At 44.1% G+C, this 19,871-nt stretch overlaps 1 protein-coding gene across 1 annotated transcript in view; it reads left to right on the top strand.

Annotated features, from left to right (window-relative positions):
* slc5a8l (solute carrier family 5 member 8, like) overlaps window positions 1-19,871 on the top strand; it is a 95,726-nt gene that overhangs the window by 29,945 nt on the left and 45,910 nt on the right. Inside the window, exons 3-7 of the mRNA XM_078546228.1 lie at window positions 492-557; window positions 3,177-3,228; window positions 9,046-9,113; window positions 11,947-12,101; window positions 19,062-19,202. Of these exons, the coding sequence (XP_078402354.1) occupies window positions 492-557; window positions 3,177-3,228; window positions 9,046-9,113; window positions 11,947-12,101; window positions 19,062-19,202 (482 nt within the window). The remainder of the gene's footprint in view (window positions 1-491; window positions 558-3,176; window positions 3,229-9,045; window positions 9,114-11,946; window positions 12,102-19,061; window positions 19,203-19,871) is intronic.

The following is a 19,871-nucleotide window of genomic DNA, read 5'->3' as shown; positions in this document are numbered from 1 at the left end:
CTCGAAACGTTAACTGTGTTCCTCTCCGCAGATGCTGCCAGACTTATTTGCTTCTTCTGGTTTCTATGATCAAGTCTTCTTTTGTGCATTGAGATTCACCTTGCCCTACCTCCTTAAGGTCAGAATGTGCCCAGTTGTGCTATGCTTGTAAATTTTGGTGAGAGGTGAGTGTCATTCTGCATCACTATTATGGGTCAGCCCCTAGCTTCTCCATTAGGCTGGCAAAGGATAAAGTCTATAGTGAGCTCTCTCCTTACTGTTATCTGAGGGTGGATTAGAAGAGAAGACTCATCATTAGCATGAATCAGGAATTTATTGCTTTTGACAGAAAAGGGAGATCTGTACGCAGATCAAATCCTTTCGCATTACCGCGACAATAACCTAAGAGTGGACAAAAAAACTTCAGCCAAACAGTTTACAATTCCTGGATCACATACAGAATCATTGTAAATATAAATTACTTGACACTAACTGTTTTTTTTTCTCTCCAGTATTTAAATCTGAGGTTCAACAAGACAGCTCGATACATTGGGACCTCTTTCTACATCATTCAAACAGTGAGTATCAAATCTGAGCTCATTCTGCAATTACTGTTCAATTATATCCAAGATCCTGTAGGGGAATCCACTATCTCTCTCGGAGACCCTCCCTACACTCATGTTTGTGACACCAGATTCACAAGTATATGACTTGAATGGAATGACCAGCAAGACAAGTTTCTGCTGATAATTCACAATCACTTTATTGAATTACCTACAGCCCTCAGAGAAGGTATGCATTCAGCAATCACAATTACAGTTACAATTACAGTCACGTTACCCGGAACTCTGTCCCGTTGGAGGCTAAACCCCCACCCTGTTCCTAACTTAATACTTAATCTTTATATCCTAACGTAATACTTTACAATCACCCCTTGATTGATCTTCCAATAGCATTGTAGGTTCTCGGTGGAGTTGATCAGACCCTATTGACTTCCCTGGCTGCCTGCAGAAACAGTGGGGTCCAATGATTTCTGTTCCCAGTTATACCATTCCTGCTGCTGGCCTGGCCTGCTCTTTTCCCAAATTTGGCAATTCCCCAAACCTTTAGGGGAGAATTTTACGGTCGGTGAGTGGGAGTGGGGCCTGCTCACCGACGCGTAAAATAACACATGGTGACGTCGGGCGGACGTCCCGATGACACCGCGCGTCATTTAGATTTTCAGTTCGGCGTGCCCGCTGAACTGTCAAAGGCCTATTAAGGTCTGTTAAAAACTAATTGATATAATTAAATGAGCTGTCCATCCAACCTTAAGGTTGGCGGGCAGGCGAAGAGCCCAAGCGGTCTTCGCATTTTTCATGGAACCTCATCTATGGGCGGGATGAGGTTTCATGAAGGGCTTAAAAATTCAATAACATTTTTAAAAAAAATAATTGACATGTCCCAGCTCATGTGACAATGTCACATGAGGGGACATGGTTTAAAAGTTTTTAATTACTTTATTCAGATGTTTAAAACTTAAACAAATCTCTCTGAGGCATCTCTGTGCCTCAGGGAGATTTCTGCATTCTTTTGCATGCATACCCGGACTCAGGGAATCCACCCCCACCCCCGGCCTGCACAGGGAGCACTCAATGCTTCCGGACGAGCATCAGGATGGGCAGGCCTTAATTGGCCCACCCCCGTAAAATGGCAGTGCGGACCCGATCGGGCGTGCCGATCAGGTTCGCGCTCACTCCCACCCGCCGCCGCCCGTCCCCGCACAACACCCCCTGATGGGGGGAAAATTCAGCCCTTAGTTCTGATTGGCAACTTATGATCTCATCCTTAATGTTGCCTTTTATAAAAAGAATGAGTTTTCTGTAAAAGGCACAAGTCACCAATTTACTGCTGACAATCGACCTCAAGAATGCTAGTCTTTCACACCTCTGATTCTTGTATTTAGACCACTTTGGAGCTGATCTCCTTCCATTGTCTGGTTCTTGAGGTCCTCAGGCGCTTATCTCTTCCCCACTGTAGGTGCGGGACACATATGTTTATTGCACCTTACTTCTCACTTGAGCTATGTGATTGGCTGCTTGCATTGAAATTTTTAACTCTAGCAGAAGCTCAAACAAGGAGTTAACTCATTGTTGTCCTTCAATGCTTTAGATTTTAATTTTTTCATTAGTGGGTTAATGAGGGAAAAACCTACCAAGGTTCCAAAGCTGCCTGTCTCAAGTCTAATAGCCTGTTGACACTGTTCAGGCTCATTCACATTTGGGTGAGATACCAGGAGATAGGTTGCTATGGCACAGCCAATGGTAAATGCTGAGCTGCTCAAATCCAAAGGGAAACTTGAAACAACTGCCACTATTGTTTTGCAATTTGTATATATTTCGAGATACATGCTTTGAATTCAGTAGTAATAAGACCACCAAGTCTTATAGGTTTCTTACAAAATTAAATTAAACGTTTCTTGATAGAAGAAATTATTTTAAACACATACATAGATTTACAAATTACTACTATGATAACTCCTAGCTCCCCTAGTTAATCTAACTCCCAGTTACACCTCCATTAAGGCAGCTGTTAAACACATAGATTTTAAAAGACAGAGGTAAAATAACACAATACCCTGAACGGTCGAATTCAAAGTGAGTTTTCTTAACTTCAGTCCTTGCAGACAGCAGTTTTGAGGCTTAGAGGCTAAAGGCTTTTCACACTTGTTAGACCTTAGAATTCTTTCTTTCTTACACACAACTTCATCTCCTTTATACAGATTTCACCTTTGAATACAAGTTCCCATTGTTTCACTATGTCTTTGGACTTTACCTCTCTAATAATAAAAATCTATCATAGTACCAATTTTATCTTTGGGAAAAATAAACACATTGTTTCTTAATTTCTCCTGGCTAGTTGTAACATTTCACCCCCTCTTTTGAATTCAAACTAGCCTGATTTATTTAAAAATGCAAGTCTTACATCTTCCTGACACCGGTAAGTTGAGTGAACATTTCCCAGTAAGCGACTGAAGAAAAAAATGGAAGAGTGCAACTAAGTCCTCATGTTTCATTCAGCTCTCCCATCTTCAGCGTTGAGCCTCTGGCATAATCGAGTGAGACCCTATTAATCAAATGAGTGAAGTCATTGATTTAATATCAGATATGGTCCTGGCCTGAGATTATTGATTAATGATATTGGATGTCTTTTTACAGGTGCTGTACACTGGGATTGTCATTTATGCCCCTGCATTAGCATTAAATCAGGGTAAGTACATGTTAGCTGGTAAAGAATGTCAGGATATCATAAACACCTATTAACCAATTACTGTAAAATCAAGCTTCAGCTTTACTCTACTTCATTTACAATTGTTCCCACTTTTGGAAACAATGTCCCAACTGGGGATGAGGAGTACGTCAACTCCTGTGACATTATAACCTCAAACCCCCACACCCCGCCTACAGCATAGTGCAGAACTCGTTTCTGTCTGTCCACAGAAACAGGGCAATATTGACCCAGCACTCAAAATCAGGACAATATGTACTCCACCCTCAGGTGCTATGGATATGGGATTAGAGCATTAACACCTCAATTCTGTGACCTATTCCTCTATGCTGCTGCCCTAAAGAGAAACAACCTCCGTTCAATTACATCCATCCACATTCTATCTTAATCAGCTACTTTCTCTTATGGGGAAAGTGATAGTTGGAGGAGAGACTGAATAATTTATAGGACCATTGAATAACGAAAGGCACAGGGTCTCACAAACCAACTGAAGTGACAGTGACTCCCACTTGTCTATTCTTAACTGCCAGGTCAGAGTTGAAGCCAATGATTGTCATTCCTCTACATGAAGTTTCAAATGCCAGGCGTTGGTGCCTTCTTCCCAGCACACCTACCATTCCCATGTTTAATGTTTCCTTGTAATTACACTGGCAATTGACATTCCTTCACACACCCACTGATGTGATAAAATTCTGCTTACTTCAAGTCTGTGCCTTTCTCTTAGTTGTGTGTTATCTTAGCTTATTATTGTACAATTTGATATAAGCCAATAAGTTTATTCCATTCAATAGTTTATAAAGGAGATATGTTTAAAGTTAAGGTTAAGGTTGAGAGTAAGATAAGATTCTGTGACTTTTCCATTTCAGTAACCTTTGCCTCCTCTTTTATCAGTATCATTGTGTTCACAAGATTTACGAGTGCACAATTTAAGCCAATTTTGCCTACATTTATTTAAATCAGAACAAAGACAGAACATTAATGTAAAAGTCAGATCGTACAAACAGGCTCTGAGTGTCACATGTGTATTGTATGCTCTTTGTACACGGGGCCCTCAGCTGCCCTCATATTTCACTGCATCTAAAGCAACAACAGATAACTGATGCCCAAGAACAAAAGATTACATTATCGGCCGCTCTGTTCCTTTTCTATTCCTTTCTGTCTTTTTCTATCCCTCTATATGTTTTCTGCTCTTTTTCTCTCACTACTTCCTGCCTTTGTTATCCTCCCTCTTACTCTATTTTTCTTTCTCTCTTTTTGTTTCTAAAAGTTTCTACAGATCGCGTATCCTTTATTTGAAACCCTTGGGGCTGACTGCATTTTGGTATTCAGATATTTTCAGTTTTTGGATCTACAATATATACAGTAGACCTAGGCCTACTTACATTATAAAGCCTAAGCCTAGGCTGGCTATAGTCTACAAATGCTAGGTTGCTTCTCCATTTGCCAACTCTCGCATAGCTGTTCAAATAAAGCTTGGTTTTTAAATGTGTTCAGTTTTTGGATGTACGGATGAAGCATATTCAACCTGTATTAGCTTTTGTTTTCCCACCTATCTCTATATCATACTCTACACCTGACTTTCTATGTGCCTCTCCAGCAACATGAGTGTATTACTTTGGCCAGAATTTTCTGGCTGAAGTGCGGGTGGTGGAGCCAGCATGTCAGCGTTTAAAATGTTGCACGCTGACGTTGCGCAAGCGTGCCGACATCAGTGCGCGGCATCGCGATATTTCGGTCAGCGGGCGCGCTCAGCAGCGGGGCGTTCGCCCGCCATTAATTGAAGGCCTCGTTAAGGCCCTTAACTTGCCAATTGTCCTGGATTTTGAGGGGCCCATGCGAACTTCGGGTCAGAACATGGGCCCAACAGGCAGGCAGGGAGGAGATTTTTTTAAGAGAACTCATGCAATGTTGGGATATGTGGACTCATAGGGGTTGTTCATGTTTTACACGAAGTTATAATTGATGAAAGTGTTTAAAAGTTGCCTGCATGATTGTTAGCAGTTCTCATCGATTTCCAAGAGCTTCTTGTGTACTTTGAAACCAGTCTGCAGACAGTAATCTTTCTCGGGCCTGCAGCTTTCCGGAGGCCTCCATTTAGCCTGGGGGATATGGGTTCTGACCTCTCCAATGGAGGCAGCTCCCCTGAGGAGGAAGGGAGGGATAGAATAAGGAGGAGGCCAGGACTGGATAATCAGCCTCCAGGGGAGCCACCTTTGGGAGGCCAGGCGCAGGCACAAGGGGCGCAGGGCCAAGAGGTTGTCCAAGGTGGAAGGGGCCGCAGAAGACGCCACTATCCTGCTGCCAGGGTATACAGGCGGCAAAGCAGCTACCTCAATATGACTGAGGTGCAGTGCCGAAGGAGGCTCCGACTCTCAAGGGAGAAAGTCAACTATATCTGTCAGGTGATAGGGCCTGAGATCTCCCCTAACTGTGTGGGAGGACACCCCATGCCAGCGGCTCTGAAGCTCACAGTTGCCCTCCACTTCTACGCCTCTGGCTCCTTCCAGGGCTCAATGGGTGATCTTTGCGGTGTCTCCCAATCAGCTGTCCACACTTGTGTCAAGCAGGTGACAGACGCTCTGTTCAGATGGGTATCCACCTTCATCCACTTCCGCTGTGACCAGGCAAGTTAGACACAGCGAGCCAGAGGCTTTGCGGCCATTGCTGGCTTCCCCCGTGTCCAGGGTGCTATAGGCTGCACACATGTGGTCATCAAGGCGCCAGCTGGTGAGCCCGGTGCCTTTGTCAACAGGAAGGATTTCCACTCCATGAACGTGCAGATAGTGTGTGACCACAGGATGCAGATTCTACAAGTCTGTGCAAGGCACCCAGGCAGCTCCCACGACCCCTACATCCTCAGACACTCCCAGGTGCCGGGGCTCTTCAGTGCTACGGCTCGGCTGGATGTTTGGCTGCTGGGTGACAAGGACTATTCCCTGTGAAGGTGGCTCATCACGCCACTACGTCATCCAAGAACAGAAGCTGAGCAGCGGTACAATAGGAGCCAGGGCACCACAAGGGCTGTGGTGGAGAGAGCCATTCGTCTTCTCAAGATGCGCTTCCGTTGCCTGGACCGCTTAGAGGGCACACTCCAGTACCCCCCAGATCGTGAGGTAGTCTGCTGCACTCTGCACAATCTTGCGCTGGAAAGGGGGGATGCATTGTCGATGAAGACCTTGACGCCCTGGATGAGGCTGCACATGATGAATCCAGCAGTGCCTCAGAGGATGAGGAAGCACAGGGCGATGATGAGGGGCAGAACAACGACCCGCATTTACACCAAGGAGGCAGGGACACCCGGGACAATTTAATCCAAAGAACCTTCAGCTAGCTCCACACACATGGATCAGCAGGAACAGCATTGCCTGGCACACACCACTTGTTAGCGATCACGAAAATATGGGTCCCTATTCTAAGGCCAACACAAAATCACCAGTGACATACCCGTGGAGTGCCTAAGGTGCCTTATGCTTACGTTTTCGGGTGCTACATCTAGGTGCTGCCCCATCGCTCGGAGTGGCTTGAGAGACAGCCTGCTGACTCTGCCGTCCTATTGGCCTCGATGACCTTGGAGGGCGTCCTGTGGCCCGTGGAGCCTGTGATGGCCCCGCCTGGGAGTGAGTGGCCAGTTCCTGAACTGGCACCTCCCCAGTTGTTGCAGCCTCAACGGAAGAAACGTTGACTGGCAGAGGGGTAGAAGCGCTGCTGCCCTCATCCGGACCGCACTGAGAGGAGCTCGCAGCGACGACAGGCAGCTGTGTGCTGACGTGAGGTCCCTTTCGACCTCCCTGCTCACCGCAGATGCATGGGCATGGAGTGCCTATGCTTGGTGTCCACAACATCTCCCACATTGGGAATGACCACCCGTGGCCAGTACCGCTGTGAGGGCTTGCAGGTCAGAGCGTATCCCAATCATAAAATGTTCCATTCGATTGAAGCCCCTCTCTATGAGAGTCACCAATCTCTCATTGAAGGAAGCCTGAAGCTCTGCCATGAGGGCCAAACCCTCACGTGCACTCTGCCTAGACTCCTCTGTTGCAGAGAACAACTGAACCATTCCCTAATGCAACCCTGCCAGATGCAAACGCACTTCCTGCTGCCTGTCCTGCAGCTGCTGCATTGGGGACAACTCCAGAGGCATGTCATCAGTACCGGACTCAGCATGTGCCTCGTCCCCTGCAGCCCTCCGGCTGCTGGCGCCATCGGCACTCTCTGCCCCTACCATCTCCTCCAGCGATCGTGATGTGCCCTCTCCACTGTGACCCAGGACACTAGCCGACGGTAAAGTCCCCACCGAGGTGTGTGTGTCTGCGCTGGTGCCTGGATGGCTAAAATGATGTGCTGCAAGTTGCACTTATTGGCCCTCAGGTGTGGAGGGGGGGCTGCAGTGTCGAGGTGCAGCTCACTCTGGTGGTGATGCTGAAATTAACAACAAGGACAGTGCATCAGTTAGCGTACATTCAGTTCAACCTTTCATCCATTTCCCCTCCAGCCTCATAAGTCATTCACCCTTCAAGACCCTAAGGAGAAGAACATTGGTGAGGTGAAAAAGAGTCAAGACGAGCCCCAGCCATTAAACGCACATGCAGACAGGTTGGTCAGATGGCTTCAGGAATGCCACATGGCATGTTATGAACCATAGGAGTGGGGAGAGTGCAGAGGTACCTGACCTGGATGCATTCTGGCCTGGATAGTTGCGGGGCTGAGGAAACATCGCAAACAGTTGCGACATTTGCCCTCGATCACAGGAGATTGAGAGGTCACATTATTGGCCTTCATTCCGTAAGGAGGGGCATAGACCGGGTAGGGAGAAGGCAACATTTCCCCTTAGTGCAGGGATGAGTAACGTGGTTGCGTTCATCTAAGTTGAGTGCCATGAGGTTCACAGCTGAGGTGCTGAGGACCTTTTGGACAAAGTAACGTGGGGCGCACTGGCTGAAAGGGTGCTAGAGGTCTCAAACCCCCAAAGATGGAATAAGTCTTTGGCTGTGCAGCAGCGATCCAATGGCATGTTAGACCATGGTGATAGTGGTCACAAATGGGATAAGGTGACTTTGGAAGGTGGTGGAGACGTGAATCCTCAAGGGCTCGAGGGTCCCTTCTGTATGACCCAAACGTCAGAATGTCTCAGTCTGTGAATGAGCATTGTTTCAGCATTAACGATTGCAGCAACCATCAGTGGTTTGGGTGATGGGCACACAGAGTGGATGGGACTGTGGACCTCAAATACCTGGCCGCCAGACCACAGCCTCGCCGCCCCCGGCCGCCCTGGCCTCCTGGCTCCTGCCCAGCTCCATGGCCTGCTCCTCGAATGGGGTGAGGCACTGGAGGAGGGTGTGCCCATTGGAACCGGCAGTCTGAGGCCACCCGCCCCGCGACTATTTTCCCGTTCTCCATGGGAGTTGCTTACCCGCTGGGCGGGCCTTAATTTGTCCACCCGCGGAAAATGGCGGCGCGACCCGTTTCTCCAGTGTCAATCGGCCGCCCGCTCAACCAACAAACGGAAAGTTCTGCCCTTTGTCTTTCATCGTGTCTCTCACAATGTTTCCCACTTGTCTCTCTCTGTTGTTCTTTTTCCATCCAGCTCTGTTTTCCTTTCTTTGACCTTGTTTTACGCTATTGTTTGCCTCTCACTCTACTCATCTGCATTAACTATCCCCATTTTTACATCTGCCTCTGGCAAAAGGATTAATTCATTTATTATTTTCTAAATATGTTTAATTTTGTAAGGTGAAACTATTACTGTGTAAAAGAAGATTAATTTTTGGACTAAATTGGAACAACTCTTATTTTTAACAGTAACTGGACTTGATCTCTGGGGCATTCTTGTTGCAACAGGTCTTGTCTGCACCTTTTACTGCACTCTGGTAAGTTCACACTGGTTACATTGATATATGCTTGTTCGTTGTGTCTTGGTGCAGATAGACCATAAAGGTACATAGGTATATTCTGGTGTGGTGTGCGAGTATTTTTGGGCATTTATCTAGATTAAGGCATGTAATTCCAAGCATCTGAGACCTTGCAAATGAGTCTCAACTGCAAGCATGCTTTTCTGCTCAGCAATGATGACTCCTGGTTCTTTATCATAATCTTGCTAAGTGTTAGCTTATTATTTTCAGAGTTGTCCCTCCTAGACCTTGTAACTGGATGGAGGATGCTGTAACGTGATGGTTTTAAGCCATTTAACTTCATCAGATAACACCGAAACACCTGCCCCAGTATCTATCTTGAATTCTGTGTGGTGATTATCAATTTCTAATTTAATGCTCCATAATTATTTCCTGTTTCATTAACTTCTCCTAAGAAAGTTATTTGTTTTTTTCTGTGGCTCTTTCACTTCTTGGATTTTACTTGGTTTCATTGTTATCTCTTTCTTCCTATGAGCTATAGGAACTTTGGATCTGCAGACTATTTTAAATTGTCTGAACTTTCCACAGTTGTGGCACTCAGCTCCCTCTGCTGGGCATTCTTCCCACTTGTGTAGGGTTTTCCCACCACACTGAGATCATCTCAAGATGTTGGCAGGCGCGCTTTATACCAATTTCGCAGACTTTCGCTTCACTCCTTTCTCTTTTTTGTCTGACATATTGAATGGCTTCCCTTATTTTTCTTCAAGGGACATCCCTTTCCCCACAAGCAACTGCTCTGTTTAGCTTCCTAAGTTCAGTCTGTCACACTACTTGTACTGACTTTGTGAGAGTTAACTCTTCCATTGTTTGCAAAAGGTGTGATAGGGTTTCATCTAAGACCTCAACCACTATGCAATCACATATTAATTCATCTCTGAGGATCCCATAGTCATAATTCTCCATGAGTCCATACAGGTCATTTATTATTGAATCCATTGATTCACCCAGTTTTTGCCCCCTCTTAAATTTCGCTTGCTCAATGATCGAAATTTTATGAACACTGAAGTACAAATTGAATACCTGGAGGACTACATTATATGAACTCAAAGCCTCATCGACAGCGTAATTGCAATAACATCATCTGCAATGGCCCCTACTCTGTAGAGTACTGACCTGATCCTTCTATTCCTCCTTATTCAAACCTGAAGCTATTCTGTATCTGAAGAATCTCTTCCTGTCCCATGTTGAACTTGTTGTGAGCCTTCCATGCTCCGGAACAGTGCTGCGAGTGGCAATGTTGACTCCTTACTTGTGCTAAGCTCTGGATCCATTTCTGTTTCAGTAATTTGGCTGTTTGACTGTGATCTGTTCTCACTGCTGTTGGGACTCTGGATCTGTATGTCTGCTTGCATCTGCGGCACCCATGATGCTCCATTCTTAAGTGATTTGTCAATCTTTTTTCCTGTCCTTTTCTAAGGGTTCCGAGGTTTCTTAGGTCTGCAGTCCTCTTTTGCACTTTTTCTGGGTCTTTACACTCTGTCTCCATGCTTTGGATGGTGCACATAATCAGTCACTAGAAACGACCAGCTGCCATCATGTTTTGTCTTGGGTTCGGGGTCCAGATTGGGTTTCTTTAGGGTTTGCCCATTACCCTAAAATGATACCATAGACTCTTATCCATAAAATCCATTCTTGTTTATTTATAGATCTTTATACATCTCAGTACTCTTGAGAAGGTTGTACTTCTCCTTCCCACCAGATCTGTCTCTTAGTCATGTGACATTGCATCATTGATACTTCAGTGGTTACATCAGTATTAAGTGCTCCTGATGTTAACCCTTTACTCTACTTCTCTCCACTTACCTTTATCCCAGCTATATACATCCTCCTACAACCGCCACATCTCTCAATCCCTCCATATCAAAATTGTCAGACTGCTTATCCAACATAATTACTGGATGAACAGAAAATTCCTCCCATTAAATACTGAGCAGTCTGAAACCATTTTCTTTGGCTCCCGCCACAAACTCTGCATCCTCGCACCAACTCCATCCCTCTCTTTGGCAGCTGTCTGAAGCTATATTAGACTGTTTGCAACCTCAGTGTCCATTTGAACCCGAGATGAACTTTTAATCACATATCCATCACTCAAACTGCCTATTTCCGCTTCCTTAACATTGCCTGACCCTGCCCTAACTCAGCTCACCTGCTGCTAAAACCCTCATTCATGCCTCTTCACCTCCAAACTTGACTATATTCATGCACTGCTGGCCAAACTCCCACATTCTACCCTCTGTGAACTTGAAGTCATCCAAGGCGCTGCTGCCCATGTCTTAACTTGCACTAATTTCTATTCACCCATCACCCTTATGCTCGCTGATCTTTAATGGCTCGTGATTAAGCAATGCCTCAATTTTAAAATTCCCATTTTTGATATCAAATCCCTCCATTTCTCCATAATCTCGTCCAGCCCAACAACTCTCTGAGATATTTGCATTCCTCTAATTCTACCTCTTGATCATACCCAAAATTAATCAATTTACCATTGGCAGCCATGCCTTCAGTTGCTTAGACCCTAAACTCTGGAATTCCCTTCCTATACTTCTCCACCTCTCTACCACTCTCTCCTCCTTTAAGACACTCCTTAAAACCTATCCCTTTGACCAAGTTTTTATCATTTGCCCTCATATCTCCTTATGTGGCTTTGTGTCAATTTTTTAATATTATGCCTGTGTGAAACTCCTTGCGACGTTTTGTTACATTAAAGGCACCATATAAATACAATTTTTGTTGCTTTTGTGTAGATTCCCAATAAAATAGATGTTGTGTTCACTATCTCTTGTGTTTTTAGGGTGGTCTGAAAGCTGTGATATGGACTGATGTGTTCCAGATGGGGATTATGATCTCTGGGTTTTTGGCGGTGATAATCCGAGGCGTGGTTATCCAAGGAAGCTTTGAACGGATCTGGAATATTTCGTATCATGGAGGAAGACTCAACTTTTGGGAGTAAAACTCTTTGACTCTTATCTTGGGGAATAAGTTGGTAGGTAGGGGAAGGTAGCTTCCTCAAAGGGTTCCAAAGATTTTGTAATCAGATTTGCACCTTCGGGGAGTAAATTAGAAATAGGCTGCGCTGTTACTCAGGCTTGTATTTGTTTCTCTAGGGAGTAAATTAGGGATAGGCAACCCCGTGAGGAAAACATTCATTATTCAGAGATAAGAGCTATAAACAAGAGAAGCTGGATGTGTTTCCAATAGACTGGAACTTGAAGCACAATGCCTGGGAAGAAAAAGAACAAATGTTGAACTGTCTAAATCTTTGAGTTTGGTTAAAAAGGTTTACGGTCAGAAACTACAAATACTGAACTCAATAGGTGTAAAGATGCTGATATTACATGTACTGCTGTTTTCAGATTTCTAAATAGTCACACATTCATGTGATGGTCCTCTTAGGAAGTTGGCCAGGATTCTCCATGAATCTTGCTGTAATCGACCAGGAGATGGAGCCAATTTTCTTCCCTAACTTTGACCCGCCTCTAGCGTGGGCACTGCACTTCTCATATGCACTGAATCTGACCTCAGCTGGTCCTGACTGGCCTTGAGGTTGGATAACCCTTTTGTTCTGGCTGAATACATGGCCAGATTACTGCCTCAGGACTTGTTCTTTCACCAGAGTTAAGACAGAATGCTCAGGCAATCCAAACATCAGCTTGTATAACTGAATCAGTCACAACTGGGCACAAAATGAACTGAACCTAGCCAAGAGGATGGATAGGGTGTGTGGTAAGAAGTCACAGTGGTACAGTCAAAGGAATTCTTTTGAGATTAAGAATTAGGATATACTATTGGGTAGAAGTGTAAAAACTAAGAGTGTTCACATGACTCAGAGACTCTGGCTATGTAGCTCACATAGCTACATTCCAATTTTTGGTGTCTCCCTGCTCTCTAACTTCAGTCTCCACAATGTGACTCTCAGTCTCTGTAATCTGCTTCATATTGTCATCAGAATTACTTGAATGCTGGTGTTTCAGACTCCTTGAAAGGAGATGGCCAAGAGGGAACTTCATAGAGACATATAAAATATTAAAGTGAATGAAAAATGCTGAATCCTGCTGCCACTTGACAATAAACTAAGAAATCATTGATTTAGTCAAAAACTTATATCAAAGAGTTCTTCTCTAAACAAAGGCTGATGAATATATGGAATGGAATTACAGCTTTTGATCTGAAACTAGAGAATGGTTCCAAGCTACGTTTTCACTTCAGATTGTTAGAAGAGTTTATTGGAATGAAATTAGATCTACCTTGGAGCCAAGGTGCTTTGAAAATTGTTTAGGGTAAAGGCAGCCTCCTCACAGACTATGGTTCATTCAAACGTCAGATAGGAAAAAATCACTATGGATGGAATTTTTTACAGCAGCGGGATTTTATGCTCCCACCGAACTCAATGGAGTTTAGAATGGCTCGCCGCATTTTACAGCCCCCTCCCCGCTGCGATGAGGTCGTAAAATTCTGGCCTATGGCTATATCCTTTTCCTCTTTCCCCTCTCTCCCGCCAAATTCACACTGTAAAGTAACGCAGTCAGTCCCACTTCCACACTCTATCCTTGTAGCCCTGTGAAAAATTTGTATCCCCTAGTCCTTGTACTATCAGCTAATTGGAACAGTTTTCCCTTGTCTACTTTATCTAAACCTCTCACAATCTTGTGCACCTCTGTCAAATCTCCCCTCAATCTCCTTTCCTCCAAGGAGAACAACCCCAGCCTCTCCACCCTAACCTTGTAACTATAATCCCTCATCCCTGGAACCATTTTGATAAATCTCCTATGCACCCTCTCAAGAGCCCTCAGATCCTTCCTAATGGTGACCAAAACTACACACAATACTCTAGTTGTAACCCAAGTAGAGCCTTATAAAGATTTGGTATAACTTCCCTACTTTTGCACTTAATACCCATATATATGAAGCCCAAGATCCCATATGCTTTGTTAATTACCCTCTCAATGTATCCTGCCAGCTTCAAAGATCTATGCACATGAGCCCTCTCCCCCCTCCCCCAGGTCTCTCTGTTCCTGCACACTCATTAGAACTCTGTCATTAAGTCTATATTGTCTCTTACTGACCCTTCTGCCACCTCAAACTTCTCTGTATTAAATTCCATCTGCCACTTGTTTAACTGTTCCAATTAGCTGATAGTACAAGGACTTCCATTCTGCTAGTCTATCCATATTCTGTTGCAATTGCTTGGTATCATCCTCACTGTTTGCCACACTTCCAAGTTAGGTATCTCTCGTCACTTCCCATCTCAACTTATTGTATTTAGCCTGGTTCTCACTTGAAGAATTTATCTGATATGCATCATATATACCTTTTTTTGTTTCATCATATTCTCTATCTCTCTTGTCATCCAAGGAGCCCTGGCTTTGGTTCCCCCGCCTTTGCCTCTTGTTAGAATGTTACCTAGATTGTATCTGAAACATCTCATCCTTTAAATCACACATCATTTTATTACGTTTTTCCTGTCAGGTTTTGGTTTGATTTTACCCTAGCTAGATCCCTTCTCATCCCATTGAAGTTAACCCTATTCCAATTTAGAAGCTCTACTTTAGATTGTTCCTTTCCCTTCTCCATTACTAATCTATGGTACAATGATCACTCTTACCCTAATGTTTCCCCACAGACATTTGGTCCACTTGGCCCACCCCATTCCTCAGCACTAGATCCAGCAATGCCTCCTTTCTAGTTGGACTGAACATACTGATCAAGGAAGTTCTCCTGAACACGTTTCAGAAATTCCTCCCCACCTTTCACTTTACCCTAATGTTATCCCAATCGATATTTGTGGGAAAATGTGAAGTTGTTCACTTTGGTAGGAAGAATTAAAAAAGCAGAGTATTACTTGAATGGAAAATGACTGCAGAATTCCGAAGTGCAGAGAGATCTAGATATTCTAGTGCAAGAGTCACAAAAAGTTAGTATGCAGGTACGGCAAGTAATCAAGAAGGCTAATTATTCTGAGAAGAATTGAACATAAAAGTAACAATGTTATGTTTCAGTTATACAGGGCATTGGTAAGACCGCATCTTGAATACTGTGTGCAGTTTTGGTCTCCTTACTTAAGGAAGGATGTAAATGCGTTGGAGGCGGTTCAGAGGAGGTTTACTAGATTGAAAGCTGGAATGAGTGGGTTCTCCTATGAGGATAGGTTGAACCGGCTGGGTTTGTTCCCACTGGAGTTTAGAAGAGTGAAGGGTGACTTGATGGAAGTATATAAGATCCTGAATGGTCTTGACAAGGTAGATGTAGAAATGATGTTTCCTCTGGTGGGTGAGTCCAGCACCTGGGGGCAGTCTTTTAAATTTAGGGATTGTCCTTATAGCTCAGAGATGAGAAATATTTTCTCCTGGAGGGTTGTGCGACTTTGGAATTCTCTGTCTCAGAAGGCGGCGGAGGCGGGGCCATTGAATATTTTTAAGCCAGAGGTAGATAGATTCTTGTTAGGCAAGGGAATCAAAGGTTATCGGGGGTAGATAGGAATGTGGAACTCAGAGCACCAACAGATCAGCCATGATCATATTGAATAGCGGAGCAGGCTCAACGAGCTGAATAGCCTACTTCTGCTCCTATTTCATTTTTCATAAAGTCCCCCAGTTTCACCACTTCATAGTTTTTGCCATCTGTGATTCCCCTGCAGATTTGTTCTTCTATCTCTTTCACTATTTGAAGACCTGTAGAATATCCTCAGCAGTGCGATCATAACATTTTTGCTTCTCAACTCAAACCAAATAGATTCTGTCCTGGCCCCTCAAGGACATCTTTCCTTACCTACACTACTAGCATCGAGGTCCTACTATTTAATTTCCTCCCTTGTCCTGAAAACCTGACTGGAGGACCTCAATACCTGCCCTCTGTATGGTGACAGTACCAACTTGTACCAAAAATTCTGACTCACTCCTTTCCTCCTGCAGAATATTCTGCACTCTCTCCATGATGGCCTTTAGCTTGGCAACACATCATGAGGGACTCATGATGAAGATTACAGAAATGCTGTCTGTTCCCCTAACTATGGAATTTCCTTTAACAACTGCTTTCCAAACTTTGCTGTTCCTTCTGTGCAGTTCCTTGCCAATTGGTGCCCTGGTCTGGGCCACACTCCATCGAGGTGTCATCACTCCCAGCTGTCTCCAATGCTGAGTACCAGTTTGAGAGTGGCACACAGCCCGAAGACTCCTGCACTAGCTGCCTTTTCTGACTCATTTGACAGCCACCCATCTACTATCCTGAACTCATTGATCTACACTGGCTTCCTGCGGTACCTCAAATTTAAAATTCTCATCCTGGTTTTCAAATTACACCATGGCCTCACCCTCGATATCTCTGTAACCTCCTCTAATCCCACAACCCTCTAAAAGCCTTTCTAGAGAATCCTCACAATTTCCTTTATTCCACTATTGCAGGCTGTGCCTTTAGCCACCTAGGTCTTAAGCTAGGGAATTTCCTCCCTAAACCTCTCCGCTGCTCCACCCCTTTCTTCCTTTACGACTTTCCTTAAAACATACCTCTTGTCTTAATATCCTCATTTAGCAAGGTGAGATGTCACATTTTGCCTGATTAAACTACTGTGAAATAGCTTGGTACATTTTAATATATTAAGGGTATTAAATAAATACAAGTTGTTAATAATTGGCTTGAAAAGCCCACTCTCCAATTAACATCCTTCCACAGCTTTGGATGTGGTCAGGAAAACCAGTATTTCCTGTCCCAGGCTATTAACATGGACCAGGTTCATCCTGTTGTAGATCCTACCCTCTGGCTGGCCTTAGCACCAGCAGAAGAGATGGAAGGTTTGAAGCAGTTGCAGATACCTTAGTGTCTGCAGTATACATGCTAGGCCTTTGACACAGGCAAGTACTGGTTGCTGAAGGAGCTAGCACAGTGATGAAGAAAGCAGAGGGATTTTTACAATGTATTTTCCATGGTATCTGTATCCATCCCATGACTACAATGCTTGTTTGGGCAAGCTTCCTTCAAACAGCTCTTCTTCAACACAACACCCTTACAATGGGAAACATGGCTTTACTCAATCATTTGGAAATAGCGTGGTGCATTATTTACTCTACTGGTTTCTTGTGAGCAGTATTCCTTTAGTCCAGTTAGTGAAAGAGAAGGAAGAGAGCCATGTATCTGATTGTTCTTACAGGATATCCCTGGGAAGCAGTGCCTTCACTTACCTAGGTACTTCCAACCGTTGTGAGGGCATTGAACCCCTTCCTAGAGTGTGGGGTGGTGAAGGTGGCTTTGCCTTTGCCACACTCTCTCCATACTGTATGTACTGTGGGGCATCCTGTTCTCAGAGTGTAGGAGTCCCTCTCTTTTAGTCCTCACTCCAGCCAATCAATCACGACTGTTTCAGAAAACCTGAGGTTCTTCCATCTGCTCATCCCTTATTGCAACAGGGAAGGTTATCCCAAGGAGAGTGATCCAGTGAAATAAACCCTTTTGTTTTAAACAGGGAGCAATAAATGTTCAGAATAATCTGCCTCACACATTAGGACCATTCCAACATGCATCTCGAATGACTCAGAATCTGAAAATGGGTAGTTAGGGTAGTGAGGGATGATATTATGAGAAAGTTAGGGTACTGATTATTGCCTCTCAATGTGGGCAGTCTGGCCTTTGTAAGCCAGGCTTGTCACAAGTAAGTGCCCATGTTGAGTCATATTGAGACAAACTGGTTGATACTAAAGCAGAAACTCATCCACACTGGCCCCAATAATTTATATGAATCTTAAACCTATTTTACGTGTATTAGGGAGAGACGATGGCATAGTGGTATTTGTTGCTAGACTAATAATCCAGAGACCTGGATTTGAATCCTGCCACAGCAGATGGTGGAATTTGAATTCAATAAAAAATTATCTGGAAATAAAAGTCTAATGATGACCATGAAACCATTATCAATTGTTGTAAAAACCCATCTGGTTCACTAATGTTCTTTAGGGAAGGAAATCTGCTGTCCTTACCTGGTCTGGCCTACATGTGACTCCAGACCCACAGCAATGTGGTTGACTCTTAACTGCCCTCTAAACAAGGGTAATTAAGGATGGGAAATAAATGCCTAGCCAGCGATGCACACATCCAATGAATAAAAAAAACCTCTCGGACACTGAATTATAACATCTACATAGTTAGAATCTCTAAATCCTAGACTACTTTTCTCACATCCTATGCTATGTTATGTTAACTGCATTATAACATAAACGGAAACAATAAAGAACTTAATTGGGTTGATGCCTTCTCTGATTTAACATTTAATTAGTTTGATCTGCAATGACTGTCATATTGGCAAATATAGCAGCTATTTTGTACATGATCATAGAAGAGAGGAAATTATCAATGTTTTTTGTGTAATTGTTATTGGATATTCCTGATCATATTCAAATTGTTTTATATGATCGGGATCCACTTCAGAGATTTGAGTGCATACTTCAAGTTGACACCGCAGTACAGAGAGAGTGCTGAACTGTCAGAGATGTCACCTTTCAAGTAAAACATTACACCCTGTATTCCATCTCAAGTGAATGTAAAATGCCCCATGGCATGATTCAAAGAGCAGTGTGGTACACTTCAAAAATACTTATTTGGCTATAAAGTGCTTTGGGATGTCCTGAAGTTTTGAGCTGAACTGAACTGTCAGAACAGGCATACAGGCCACAATCAAATGCTGATATTGGAAGGGCAGTTCCTTGAGTAGGTCGCACTGCCTCAGTACTGTGATATACTGCTAGTGAGGTCATGCACTTAAGCCATGGACTATGAAGGGCTTGTCTGATGCAACCACACATGACTGAGGATGGTTGTAGCACTTTGCTTGTCTCTATTGTTACATTGTTACTCCAGCAATAAGCTTAAAGCAATTCTTGATGTTGGACACAGCCTCATCACTGTGCCCTTGCTTCTTCCCAGCTTTGATCCAAACCCCTTAAGACGACATACCTTCTGGACGATCGTGGTTGGTGGGAGTTTTATGTGGACGGCAATTTATGGTATCAATCAGTCTCAGGTCCAACGGTACATCGCTTGTAAAAACCAATGTGAGGCTAAACTGTAAGTACCAACTCCGCAGTTGCCTGGGCCTATTGGACTGTGGGACACAGTGCCCCAGGAGCTCAGTTTTAACTGGTGACTATGTCACAGGCTCTACAAATAAACAAACATATCTAATGTTTGTCCACAATCTCCACATGATCTCCCAGCACAGCCCATCACCGCCATCTCACCACACCACCCCGCTGCCGCTCCCCCCCATCCCACCACCCCTCACCCCCATTTGCCCCAAACTCTATCCCGTTTGCAGTGGGGGCTGGAAACCCAGCCCAAACATTAACTCAGTCGTACTACTGAAGATTTATAAATTCAGAAATATATTCTGGGTTAGATCAGAATTCAACATTGTAATCAATCTACACACAACACATATATTGATCCAGACTCACTGACGTGATAAATCTAGGCACAACACACCTTAAAATGGTTTTTCTACCATTACAAATGTGCAGAGCCTTTTATCACTTTTCAGTCATGGCAAGGTTTATGTCTTTTACATGTTTCTTTGTTATAAGGGTCTTTTAAAAATGTTTTGCCTCTGTGCTGGAGGACAGAAGGGCTTGACGCACAAACTCCCTCTAAGTCTCAGACTTGTCACAAGCTCTGAAACCGGGGTCTGCAGATTGCTGAGAGTCCCCATTATTTCCCTGCCAGGTCTGTGCTGTATTG

This window comes from Cetorhinus maximus, chromosome 8 (assembly GCF_964194155.1).
Source record: "Cetorhinus maximus chromosome 8, sCetMax3.hap1.1, whole genome shotgun sequence".
Taxonomy (NCBI): Eukaryota; Metazoa; Chordata; class Chondrichthyes; order Lamniformes; family Cetorhinidae; genus Cetorhinus; species Cetorhinus maximus.
Note: the sequence above shows the minus strand (reverse complement) of the source record. Positions and strands in the feature narration are given on the sequence as shown.